This window comes from Hirundo rustica, chromosome 3 (genome assembly GCF_015227805.2).
Source record: "Hirundo rustica isolate bHirRus1 chromosome 3, bHirRus1.pri.v3, whole genome shotgun sequence".
In the NCBI taxonomy this organism is placed as follows: Eukaryota; Metazoa; Chordata; class Aves; order Passeriformes; family Hirundinidae; genus Hirundo; species Hirundo rustica.
This window is the reverse complement of record NC_053452.1, coordinates 115,869,989-115,883,150: the sequence shown is the minus strand read 5'-3', so window position 1 is coordinate 115,883,150 and position 13,162 is coordinate 115,869,989. Positions and strand designations below refer to the sequence as shown.

General features: G+C 50.1%; 1 protein-coding gene across 2 annotated transcripts in view; it reads right to left on the bottom strand.

The window, feature by feature from the left end:
• Positions 1-13,162, bottom strand: part of LOC120750266 (interferon-induced very large GTPase 1-like) — a 75,346-nt gene that overhangs the window by 42,597 nt on the left and 19,587 nt on the right. The window contains exon 3 of one of the 2 annotated variants that reach the window (XM_040058717.1): positions 4,087-12,498. The exons of the other annotated variant lie outside the window; for it this stretch is intronic. Within the exon in view, the coding sequence (XP_039914651.1) occupies positions 5,174-12,496 (7,323 nt within the window). The 5' untranslated portion in view covers positions 12,497-12,498 and the 3' untranslated portion in view covers positions 4,087-5,173. Of the gene's footprint in view, positions 1-4,086; positions 12,499-13,162 lie in introns of those variants that run through there. 2 annotated transcript variants of the gene reach the window in all.

Sequence of the window (13,162 nt, the reverse complement as noted above, 5' to 3'; positions counted from 1 at the left end):
TGAGAGCTGAGACACCTGTGGCTGCACCAGTGGCTCCTAGGCCAAGGAGCATTGCAATGGTTATACCTGTCAGTACTTCTCTTTTGTGGAGCTGCATGGTTTCTTCTAAAAAGTGATAAATTTCCTCTTCTTGGTGATACAGGACTCTAGGAACAATTAGAACTGGGACACAAAAGTCAGCAACGTTATCGAATTTACAAAGGTACACACAGGGGGTTCTTCCAGATTGTTGACAGACCCACATTCCTGGTACGGATGGGATCGCCCACTTATTGGTCTTTCGACTAGGTTTGATGAACTCAGCACAGATGTTTCCCATCTGCTTTGCTAAGGTTACATTACCAAAGCACTTGCCTCGGCCTGTGACTTGGCTCAGGGTAATTTCCCTCCGGGGGGTGTCCCACCTACAGTTGTGTTGATTATCTGCTGCAGAATATTCGAAAGGAACATCAAGGGCGACACCCTCATAAAAAGGGGGTTCTGCACTATAACATAACCAGCATGATTTTGTAACGTTCGGATTGGTTCAACGACAAGAAGGTAGCATTTAACACACTAAGAAATGGATTATTGTGGACCATGGTGATGGTTTAGCAATAACTTTGGAAGCAGAGCGGATGGCTTCCCTGGAAGCACGGGTAATTGTCATGACCTCGTGGGCCCGTAGGCCCTCGGCTTGTGCCTGGGGGGTGATCATGGTTGGGTCTGTGCCCATCAATCGCTGCAGGCTGGAACCGTGCAGCGGATGATCTGCGCCGGTTACTAGAGCTAGTTGCTTTGCACAATTGTCCTCCCAGTCTTGTTTAAAAACTATCATCCGCGCCCCATCAAAAATCAATCTGCAAGTTTGCTTTATGTCAAATGGGAGCATGTCATCCCCTCCAAAAACACTATCAATGAGAGTAGAAACCATAGCTGAATTGATCCCTCTGTCAGTGATTGCTTTAACAATTGCTTGTACATCCGTAGGATTTACCGGTGAGTACGTTCTCTGGTTTCCACCTGCCCCCCCCACTCGGACTGGAAAAGCCAGTTGTGGCCGATGAACCCCAATCGGCGCATGCCATTTTTAATCTTCCTCCAGTCTGTGAGAGGTGTTCGTTCTTTTTCTGACTTCCCCTCAACCCAAGTAGAAACATTGTTGTTACTAATTTTATATCCTGTTACTTCCTCTTTATCGGAGCTGGAGCCAGAGTCGGCCGCAGACAACCGGCTGTCCCAGTCCTCTGAGCTAGAGTCTGATTTAGAGTCGGAAGTTGCCTGACTGGCTGCTTCTGGGCTCCGGAGCCTTTTGGTCAGGCTCCGACCTCGCCCCTTTCTCTCAGGGCTGGGCCGCTCCTCCCTCCTGGGCTCCCCCCGCCTCCTGCTGTGGGAGCTTCTCCCCTTAAAAAAAAAATATTTTTTGGCAAACACTGTGATTAGCTTTATTCCCCCTTTGAGTCTTCCCCCCTTCTCCTGCTCGCGCGCGTCCGCGTTATCAAACAAACTTTGTTTTCGCTGGCAGCGGGCACGCTATCTAAAAGACCTTCTTTGTCTTCTGCATCCCCGTTATCTAACAAACATTCCAGTCCAACTGCATTCCTGCCCTCCCCCAGGGATTCAGCGCAATCTTGTGCTGCATAGGGTGGGGGTCCCTCCCCAGCATTTTCTAACAGTAATTCAGCGGCAGCATTTCTGGCAACATTTCTGGCAGCATTTCTGGCTTCCTCAGCTAAACTGTCCCAAAATAATTGTCCCTGTCTTTTTCCCTCAGCAGGTGACCCTGGGCTTGAAGGCTTTGGAGGAAGCTTTTGCTCCTCCAAGTCTCTGTGCTCGGCAGTAATAACCTTATCAACAGCCTGAATACTGTCGCTGACCTTCAGATCGCATTTTTTTTACGCTCCGACAATCCTCTGTAGAAGTTCCCTCTGTAAAAGTTTGCGTCGCAGCCCCCACCCCCAATTGCGGAGTAAATCTTAAACAATTTTGTGCAGCTTCCTCGATCTCCTGCTCTTGCAGAGCTTTTTGCAAAGCCTGCACAACTTTTCCCCATGATTTAAGGTTTTTCCCTGAGCTGGAAGACATTGTCTCTTCGGCCAGAACTTTCATGCATTGATCCCATATATCTGGGTGGAGAATGTCTACCGGTTGGTCAATGACTTTAAGTTGCAAAAGCCTCATCACTGCGAGGGTAAATCTTTTGCTTTACAATCAACCCCCCACTGCTTATGCATTTGAGAAACGACCTTCACGAGAGCTTCCATCCTTCTCCCACGGGTCCTGGAGCGTCCTCCTCACTGAGCTGGCCCTGCCGCTCGGCCATCGTTCACCCGTCCAGGCAACTCCCGCTATCCCAGGCGATGTCCTGGGGTTTCGGCACCACTTGCTGCCTCCGCTGAGGCGTAGCGACCTGGTTCCAGGAACGACACGGCAGCCTCACCTAAGCTGCTCCGTCCATTAGCTCACAGACACCAATGTGGTGGACAGAAATGGCATTTATTAACTGGTTACATGGAGTTATAAAACCTCTGTTTGCTACTTCACTTCCGTCTGCTTACGTTACAAACTACATGTTGCTTACCTTATCAAAGACACTAAACAACTAAGTGTTGAGGGAGGGGTTCTGTCTACCCATACAATGCGATATCTTCTGACTGCCTGTCCCTAATCTCCCACACTGTTGGTTCCTCCAGTTGGCTGCCCCACCTCTTGCACCACTTTTTGCCTGCTCCCATTGGCCCTTAACCCTCAGATCCACCCCTTCTTCACATTATTTAAACCTGTTCCCTCAGCCCAAAGTTGTCTTTGTCTCTGGACTCCCTTCGAGGCTCAATAAACAGCTCTCAGGTTTCCACACAAAGATTTGTCCTTTGCCTCCTCCATCAGCCATTCTAGCAAATGTGCTCAGGACCCTGACAGCGCTGGTCATTATTTGGGATTTATTGAAGAGCACTGCTTCAGATAAACCTAAACACATAACTGGGATCCCAACACTCCAGTAGCAGCACAGTGATGCCACTGAGCCCAAGAGTTGACACCATGGCCAGGGGCACTTCCACTCCCAGTCTGGTTCCAGGAGCCAGCCCAAACCCTCTCCCAGCCCTTGTGTCCCCAGTCCCTGGCACTCAGCCCTTGCAGCAGACGCTCACACAGCCCAGCCCTGGCTCCTGTCACTGGCTCCAGGACTCCTTGGTCAGGGCTGGGGTTGAGAGAGCTTGGGCCCATTCCCCTTTTGTCCTGCAGCTTCCCAGCTGACCAGCTCCAGAGCACAGATCCTCGATGGGATCAACCTTCTCAGCCCTCCACTGAAGCAAGGGGGTTAAAAGTCAAAGAGTGATTAATTAGGGATAACAGTCTTAACAATGTATCTCAATTAACATTTGCTGTGCTTGCAAAGGCAGGCAAGGCCATTACCTGCAAAAGCAAGATGAAAAGAATGCAAGGCTAGCGAATAAGAAAGAAACTGCCTGCATGAGGTGGTGATTAGAAAGACTGTTAGGACCAAGACTAGCTTTGCGACTCCAAACTGTGACCAAGAAACCAGTGAGCATAAGCAAGAGGACGAGGTGAAAAGTTCAAACCCGAAGATGTCTTACTTCATCATGAAGTTCACCTAGGACCACCTGAGGGCAATGAGCAAGCTCAAAAGATTGTTAAGCCAATTTTAATACAAAACCAGGCAAGGTGGGACTAGGTAATGAATATGTAAAGCTGTATTAATGCAAATGAAATATTTTAGAGAACAAGTAGAGAGAGGGGAGTCCTTGGAGTTGCACATGCTTTAGGAGGAAAACCCCACTTGTGCCTCAGCACGGAAATAAACATACCTACTTTACAACTCCAGTAGTTGTAGAGTAATTTCCGTGAATCACTGTGTATATGAGAGGTCAGGTTTGATACCCAGTGCTGCCTCCCTTGGCACCTGCCACTGACATTGGTTTCCCTGGATGTTGTGGTTTGGGACTTCCTGCCCTCTCTGCTCTCCCTGCAGACAGTGAAGCTGCTCCTGGAGCAGAGACCCTGAATGGAGCAGAGCCTCTGCTGCCACACCCCCTGCCCCAGTGCCACCCCCTGTCCCCTACCCATCTGCAGTACACAGAGCTCGAGTCACCCCCAGCTGTGGCTCCCCTGAACACAAAGGAGACACAGAGCAGTGCAGTCCAAATCAACTCCTTTATTAGCAGAGCCTGCAGGGGATGAGGCTGAAGCAGCTCTTCAGCCAGCTCTCCAGGAGGGCTTGGCCTTTGCATTGCCAGCAGGGTTGCAGCACCTGCACAGCAAAAGCCCCCACAGCTCCCTGGGGCAGAGACAGCTGGTGTCACCTTCTCCAGAGCACGGCTCTGGTGCCACCAGCCTGCCTGGACAGCACCAGCACTGGCTCCAGGGCTGCTGCAGAAGGTGCTGGCAGACAGGATTCTCCACATGGGGCATTCCAAAGGCTTTTGCTCAGCTGAGAGGCCAAGGACAGGAGCAGCTCCTGCCAGGGCTGAGGGCTGGAGGGAAGGGCAGCAGCCCCAGGCACCTGAGCAGGAGCAGCTGCCCTGGACAGAGACACAGCACCTCCGAGACAGGGAGTGAAAGCACTGCCTGAGCCCCGGGGCAGTCGTGTCACTGCTTTCCAGAGGCCAGAGGCACAACAGCTCCTGCTGGGAGAGCAGCCTCAGTTGGTCCAGGAGGCTGCAATGAGAGAGGGAAGGATGATGCCCAGAAGCCAAGCAGCCCAGCTTGCAGCCAGCATGGAGCTGGCCTCAGGTCCTGCAGCCCTTTCTCCAAGCAGGACATCTCCTTGCTGCAGGAAAACTGCCTTTGGGGCACTGTCCCTTCTTGTCTCACAGCAGCTGATTCAAGGGGTGCTTGGAGTGTGGCCTTTGCCCTTGCCCTGGCCTTTGGGCTCAGGCTTGGCCATGATGTTAATCACCCCAAGGAGGGGGTTTGGTTTGGTTCTAGGAAAAAGCAGAGGGAAATGTTTATGGCAAGAAGGCAAGAGGATTTTGGCTTTCTCATGAAGCGAGGGTATTGCTGAGTGATGGCTGCAGTAACCGCATCTTATTTTCCAAATTTGGGAGCATTTGGATACCCTTATCTTCATTGGGTTTGAGAGCACCATCATTGTAAATGCATTTTGTGGAGAGCCTGGTACAAAGTTCTCCTGAACTGCAAAGCTGCTGTGGTTCCTCGTTCCTGTGGATGTGGCCTAACACCTTTCCAGCTCAGACAGTACTTGTTGCTTGGTAATTCTCCACCACGCCTCAGGGATTTTTCCTCTTCCCTGAAATTTCCCATTGTACAAAGCTTCCAGCTGTGTCCTGAAATGAGACACAAACCATTTCCAGTACAGCTGCATGGACGGGTCAGGAAGAATGTTCCAAGTGGAATAAGGAGGCCCAGCATTACGGTATGTCTTGTACGGGATCCATGGGCCATAGGATGCATCACCTTTTCTGAATAAGGCATTGCTTGACACAAGGCTGGAACAAATATCAATGACCAGCTCGCGTGTATCATACTCACGTACCCACCATGTGTCTCCTGTAAAAGCTCGTGGGCGATGGAAGACAACCTGATGGTCTCCATCATGTCCCTGCATGGTGTTTGTGCAGACAGCCCCACAAAAGGGACACTGTGCCCAGCACCCCGAAAAATGCTCCGCCAGGATCGTGTGAGGCTGCCTTGAAAACGAGTTCATGTCAGCATCAGCAAATTCTTTCTTGAGCTTGTCCCTCACGGCAGCCAGAGCTTCTGCCATGACACTGCTCAGGAACTCAATGTCTGTGACCTCCTGGTGCTCGATGCCCTTCAGGTCACTTCTGGGCAAGCTGATCACCTCTGTCAGTTCCCTGCAAAATTCATCCAGCCAAAGAGAGACTTTGTCTTCTCTGTCTTTTCTGTCTTTGACAATTTGGGTTGATAAAGAAACAGCTGACAGGATGTTTCGATAGAGAAGATTAAGGGAGGAATCTAAAAACCTCTCAAGCCTCCCACTCCCATCTAAACAGTGACTCTTCACTCGTGTCTCAATGTAACTCTGAAAAAACTCCTTTGGAAACTTCAGGTACTGCTTGAAAGACTCAAAATGTTCACGTTCTGCCAGGTATCTCATTATGGAAACTTCCAGATTGGCTCTGTTGCCCCTGAAATCTGGGAATTTGCCCTGCATGTCCTCAGCAATGTCTTTAGCCGTCCTCTCATAGACAGAGCGGCGAAGAGCTGGTTCAATCTTGTCACAAAGGAAAACAGCAAAAGTTGTGATGGAAGTGGCTCCTTGGCAGGAAATCTGGAAACACTGGAAGAAATCTTCTCTCTTGCTCTTCAGGTACATGACTGGGTCATTTGCCTTTTGGAATGCTTCGTGCATGGCTTTAAACCTTTCTGCTGCCATTTTGCACAGATGCACAGACAAAGCTATGCTATACTCCCTGTTAAAAGTACGTTTTGCATCTCTGGGGACAGAGTTCACACCTTTCTGGACTTCATTGAGTATTTCATGAATAAAAATTCGACTGTAATCCTGTTTCTCCTGTTCTTTCTTATCAATGCTTGATCTTACACTAGCTATGATGTTGTCTGTGATGTGCTGCAAGTTGATCACATCAGCACTAGAAGAGTGCAAAAGATCTCGGATGTAGCTAAAATTCTTTGTCTTCATGATGTGTTTTTCCTTGTCAAAAGAAAATCCTCTGCCTTTGGGAAATGACCTGATCCGTTCTTGGAAACCCGGCTCCTTAAAGTGCTCTAGAAGGACATCTTTGATTTCTGCATCAATATCCACCCGTTCTCGAGGACGAGCAGCACGGGAGACTTCAGCAATCCAATTGTTCCAGACAACAGTAAAGTTGTCCTTCAGTTCTCTCTCACTGAGGCTCTTCCCTTTCAGAGTCACAGCCAGCTCCCTGCTCCTTCTCAGGAGCTCATCTTCATAATCTAACTTCCTTGCATCCAGTTTCCTCTGCTCCTTCTGTAGCTCAATGAGATTCTCACATTTCTTTTTCGTTTCATGAAGAAGAGCCTCTTTTAGATCGTTCAGCTTCAGCTCTATGCTTGATCTCCACTGCACCAGTATCTCATGATCTTTGTCTTCACTGAAATACTTTTCCACTTCTTTCTCAATGGCATCACTTGTCTCTTGCACCAGCTCTTCAAGCTGTTTTCTGGTGACATTCTGCAAGTCCCCATTGCGAATTTTGTTGTCCAGTCTCATCTGTACGTCTAAGATGTGACTCCGCAGCTTCCAGGTCCACTGACTAAAGGCACTTTCTAGCTTCCTGTACACAGCAATCTCCAGGGAATTCTTGAAGCTGAAAACAAAGTTTTCATTCAGCAAAGCATTCCAGAGGTCACCAATACGATCTTTCAGGCTCGAGAGCCTCAAAATGCTTCGCTGTGACTGCTTCTGGGCAGCCTGGAGGATTTTACTCTTTAGTTGCTGGACGTTCTGGCTGTAGGTGGGGTTGGGTGGTGCCATTGGGGGGTTTCCTTCCCACAGGTGAGCAAAGTAGTGAATGTGGGTGTTCACATCAAAGCCAATGACATCGCTGAAGGAGGAGATGTCACAGAATTCCTGCTGAGCTGCTACCACGGTCATTTCATCCAGCTTTTCCTGCAAACGCCTTTGTCCTTCCATGTTCTGCTCCTTGGCAGTTATTTCTCCCACATTTTGGTGGACAAAGAGGCAGCTTGGGGAAAGATTGACTTTCTTCATCCTCAGGAAAGCCTGCACAGCGATCTGCAGAACATCTTGCATTTCTGATGGATTTTCTCCAAAGATATTGATCACGGTCAAGTTGCCAACACCAATGACAAAGGTGGCCAGCTCGTTGTCATGGTTCAGGGACTGTTTATTGACCATCTCGATGGCACGAAGTCCCTCTGTGTCAACCACCAGCACAAAATCAAAGCCCAAGTCTTGCTGCAGCTCCTCACCCACTGGGATGAGCTGCATAAAGGCTCCACGGGTGCATCTCCCCGCGCTGACATTGAACTGCAGCCCAAACATGGCATTCAGCAGGGTGGATTTGCCGGTGCTCTGGATGCCCAGCACGGAGAGCACAAACACTCGTTTGTCCCCCAGCCTCTCAATTAAGCTGTCAAAAATTGCTCCCACCCATTGCAAGGGCAGGTAAGAAGCATCCCCATCCATCAGTTCCACGGGATACCCTGAAACCATCAGCTCTGCTGCAATTTCCGGCAATTTGACATAATTGTAATTCTTTGTCTCCATATATTCCAGAGCTTCATAGATCTGCCCTATCTCTCTCAAAAGGTGCTCCAGGCTGATGGATGAATCGTTGATTTCATCAGAGAGGGCATTCAAGCGACTCAGCAGGTGATCATTTACACTGCTTTTTTCCTTGCTTTTCTTCTTTGCCAGGATTTCAGACCATAACTCATGATAGTCTCTCCTCAATTCTTCAAGGCGACCACAAGAGAGCTCGCTCATAAAGACCTTCATCCACTGAAGGAAGTATTTCTTGGTATTTGCTGGCTGGGTCTGGAGAAAGATAAGGAATGATTTCATCAGTGGGTTGAGAGGAAAAGCTTGCTCAAGTTGCTTTTTTCTTATTACATTCTTCTCATATTCAATTTGGCTGCGATGATGCTCAATGCTCTTGTTCCTCTTCTCCTGCAAGCGAGTGAGTTCCTTGTCCTTTTTGCACCACTGGTACCACAGTTTTCCTTGAAGCGGCAGCAGCTGGGATTTGATCTCAGACAGCTTCTCTTTCTTCAGAAGGTCCACCAGCTCCTTTGCCTTTGCTTTGGCTGTCACACATGCGGGTTGATCTATATCCACTATGAATCCATGCTGGCGAGCTTTGTCCACAGAGGCATTCAAGCTGAAATGTGGATTAGACCCTAATTCTAGGAGATCCCTGATACTTTTAGTCAGCTGGTCCATCAGTTCTGCTTCGTTTCTGTTCTTAATCCCTATTGTTATGGTTTTGCTGGATCGTCCAGCTGAAACATTCTCTTTTTCCGTGAGAAGACAAATCAAAGGCCTTTGTGACTTCCACAGGTCCTGCAGAAGCTTTTTCCCCCTGATGTCCATGTGCTCTGAATCAGATACGAGAGCCACGTTGACAGCAGATATCTCCTGCAGGAACTGCAGCTGTGCTCCGTGATCCCTGGCATCTCCATGCAGGTTGCAGAAAGCCACGCAGCACTCAAAGGTGTCATCGGGGCTTCCACGGGGGCAGTACCAGGCGATCTCCACCACCCCTTCCATCAGCAAACGCTCTCTGGTGCTGCCTCTGCACTGGCGGTGGAAGAAAGTGTCGTGTTTGCGTTTGCTCAGCAGAGCGTTCAGGAGCTGAGACTTGGAAGAGGAGGCCGAGCTGCCAATGCGGATGAAGGACACGATGGGTATCTGTGCCTGAAAGATGAGTTTGTTATTGTAACTCTTTGTTCTAGTCTGTTTTCCTGACTTCTCCGCCTCTTTCCAGCTCCTTTGGATTTGGCTGAGGGTGTAGAGCAGGAACTCGATGCGTGAAGTGCACGGGTTGGGCACCAGCAGAGGCAGCGCCAGTTGGCAGAAGGCCAGCTTGGTTGCAAGGGTCTGTCTGAGGAAGTCATCAGCGCAATGGAAAATGGCCATCTGCAGGTCCATGGGGTGCACATGGCCGTCCCTGACTGCACCTTCAGGGGCTGCTTCTATCAAATTATCAAGAAACTGTTCAAAGGAGTCTGACAGGTCATGCTCTTGCTCTGTAGTTTCTGGCACAGGGGCAAGCCTTGGGTTGCTCTCATCCCAGCAAGTCAGGTACCTCACCTGGTAATCCACGGTTAACAACCTTTGCAAGAAGTATAATGGCAGTTCTGTGTCCTTGCTGGGCTGGCTGTCCTGCAGAGATATCTTGCAGATGGTGCAGAAATCTCCCATCCCCATTTTTCTTGGATAGTAACTTTGGAGTCCAAGGCGCTTGAGCAATTTCAGGAACTCCTGGTTTGCAATGGCTTCATCAGATTTGGATTCACCGCTGTCTGACTTGGATTGGGACCAACTCGGGGGCTGCGGTGTTGGAAAAGTGTCTTCCAGGTCTCTAAGTATGTTCTGCATCCTCTGTTCATCCAATTTCTCATCCAAGCACCCACTGATCAAGGAATGCAAGTCCCGTTCCAGCCTCTCCCAGTCTGTGCCTCCACTGTGCTTTTGGAGGAGATTCTTTATCCGTGGGGACCACAAGCCTTTCATGTGATCTTCCATGAAAACTAATCGCTCCCTCTTCTGCTCAGGGGACAGCTCTTGACTTTCGGGTGTCACAGTCAGACCCAACAGCAGAAGGGAGGCCTCAGCTCTGTCGGCATCTTGCTCCTTCAGGTTCACGTACTCCTCATGTGCCGCTTCCATTTCCTTGGCCATGTACTGAATTTCTGGGTGTCCAAGGAGGTGCTGGAAAGTGCTGCTTTCCACCTGGTACCCTGTGCTGCTCGCAATCAAGAGCACCAACAGTTCCATGTCCTTCTGAGCCCGTTCCTGGAGAGACTGGAGTAAGGAATAAATGGCGAGGCTGCTGGTCAGGGTGGCTTCTATCTTTGCTTCATGAACGGCAGAAGCAGAGCTTGCTGGTGCGTAGGTGACAGCATGGATGTGCTCCTTCATTTGCTGCAGTGTTTTGATGAGGTCTCCAAGCTCAGAGACTTTGGGAGATCTGGGAAGTTGGTGCCCAGCCTGGAAGATCCATTGCATAATGAAGGAAGCCTCAGGGAAGTCCTTGACAGCGTAGATATGAGGATCCAGGAGGCTTCTCAACATAACCTTGATAGAGCTGGTGTTTTCTGGAGGTGACTCCTGGCAGCTGCGCACGATGTTCACCAGGAAGTCCTGCAGGGCTTTGTCTGACAGGCACATGTTGATCCACACACTGGGGTTCCTGGTACTCGCATTCAGATAATCTTTTAGCTCCATCAACGTAAGCAGCTTTTTTTCATCCACCATCACCTCCCAGGTCTTCACAGTCCCCATGAAATCTCTGGCCTCTTGCATTGCAATATCTATTTCCTTCCCAAAAATGGTGCCTATGCTCTGTTTTGTCAGTTCTTTGTACGCATCCCTGAGGGCTCTGCTCATCTGACCCACGGACTTAAAATCCCTGCTGTGATTGTACAGGATGACATCCCACACAGGGACCAGCTCAAAGCCACGGTCAATAACGCACCACGTTGTGTTATCAGACATGAGCCCCGTTTTCCACTGAGGAAGAGAAGATGTGTCTGGTGGGCCCCCTGTGTTGACCACCGAGAGATGAATTGCTGTCTGGGAACTGTCTCCAGCTCTTCCCAGGACAGAAGCCTTTGAGCTGGATTTAGAAACATCCAGGGAACCCGCGGCACTGGCCCCAAAGCCTGCCCAGCTGGCCCTGACAAAGCTGTTCAGTGCTTCAGATGTTTGTCGCTTCATCTCTTCCCTCCGCTCTGCTCGGAATCCTTCTGTGGATGCCTTCCACCAGAATATCCCTCCAAAGTGGAGGGGACCCTGGTTTACGTGGGACCCAAACCTGCTGAAGAACCTCTCACACCTCTCCAGCAGGGCCTCCTTGTCCTCTTGAGTGAAGCACAAAAGCTGCTCCATGTCTTGCAGCTCCTGCAGAGCCGCATCCGAGAGGCGAAGCTGATGTCTTTGGAAGTAGCAGGAGGCCAGGGGGATGTACTGGTACTTGGTGCTGCAAAAGTAACTCTGCTCGGAGTGGGACTGGTGGGTGTCCTGTGACTGTGAGGAGCTGCTGTGATCTACACCTGATCCCAGATTAATCCCCCAGAATCCGGCTTTGGCAGAAACGCTCATGCTGAACCCCAGCTGCTCCATGGACTTGGTGAAAGTGGATTCTGCTGCAGAGGAGGAGAACTCCTTCCTCTCAAGCAGCGATCCTTGCTCTGGACCAGTGAGCCGGAATCCCTCAGGAACCCTGAGGAGCTGCTCTCGTGTTGCCAGCACATCTGCAGGTCTGCTGGTTCTGTAGATGCCCTGCAGGGCCAGTCCCCCCGACGCCCGCCTCAGCACCTCTGTGTCAGGGATGTTCTCCATCCTGACTGCTGACAAATCCTGCTGCTCCAGCTGCTTCTGCATGCTCTCCAGCATATCCGCCAAGGGTTTCTTTGGTTGTGGCCAGAACTCTTTGGGAATCTCCATGGCTTGCCATAGAGTCTCTGCTTTCTCCCTCACAGTATCCTGGCTGTGGCTGCAGCTGTTGAGCATTTCAGTCAGATCCTTCAGGGCTTGTTTGGCCACTTCTTGCCTTTGCTTTGTCTTCTCTGAGTTTTGCTCTTGCAACTTCTCACATTTTTTGTCATCTGTTATTTTCAGGAGTTTCTGGAGTGCCTTTTTCTCCCAGGGGTGTCGTACCTCGCACTCCAGCCTGAGGTAGTCTTTATATTCCAGATGTTGCAGTGCTTCTCTGCACCTGATCCCCAGGATCTGTGACACTTTGGGCAGCCAGTATCCAGCATCCAATCCTTCCTTCTCAAATGCCTCTGCCAGGAGCTTTGTCTTTGAATCCCCCTCTTGTGTGTCCTCCTGTGAAGCCATGTCTGCGGAGGAAGAAAAGAGACTTTCCCTAAGGTGCTGTCATAGGCTCCAGCCTCCTGGCAGAGGCTCTGCAGCAGCTGCAGCCCTGGGGATTGCTCCCACCCGGCTGCTGGAGCCCAGCCTGGGATGGCACAAGAGCCAGGGTCTCCTTCCCAGCACACTGGATGTGCCTGTTGCTTTCCTGTTTGCAGGATCAACCCTGAAATTGAGTCTGAATCCCAGAGAGAGCAGACTCACAGAGGCCCAAACACAGACACAGACACACTGACACACAGACACACAGACACACAGACACGCCGATACAAACACAGACACACAGACACCAACACACACATAAGGCAAGAGGGTTATGAGTTAAGGGGTGATTGATTAGGACTAGCAGTCTAGACAGTGTAACTTTGCTTAACATTTACTGTGCTTGCAAAAGCAAGATGAAAGCATGCACGGCTATCATTGGTAAGAAGGAAACTGCTTGCAAAAGCAGGATGAGAGAGGCAGGGCTGTGGTAAGGAAGATTGCTTGGACACCCAAATCAGCCAAGACCAGCCTTGAGGCTTGGACTGAGGGCACGAGACCAGGGAGCGTGTGTAAAGAGGCAAGATAAAGAGTTCAGTCCTGAAGAAGACTTCTTACTTCATCCACCTCATGACCACCAGAGAACCACCA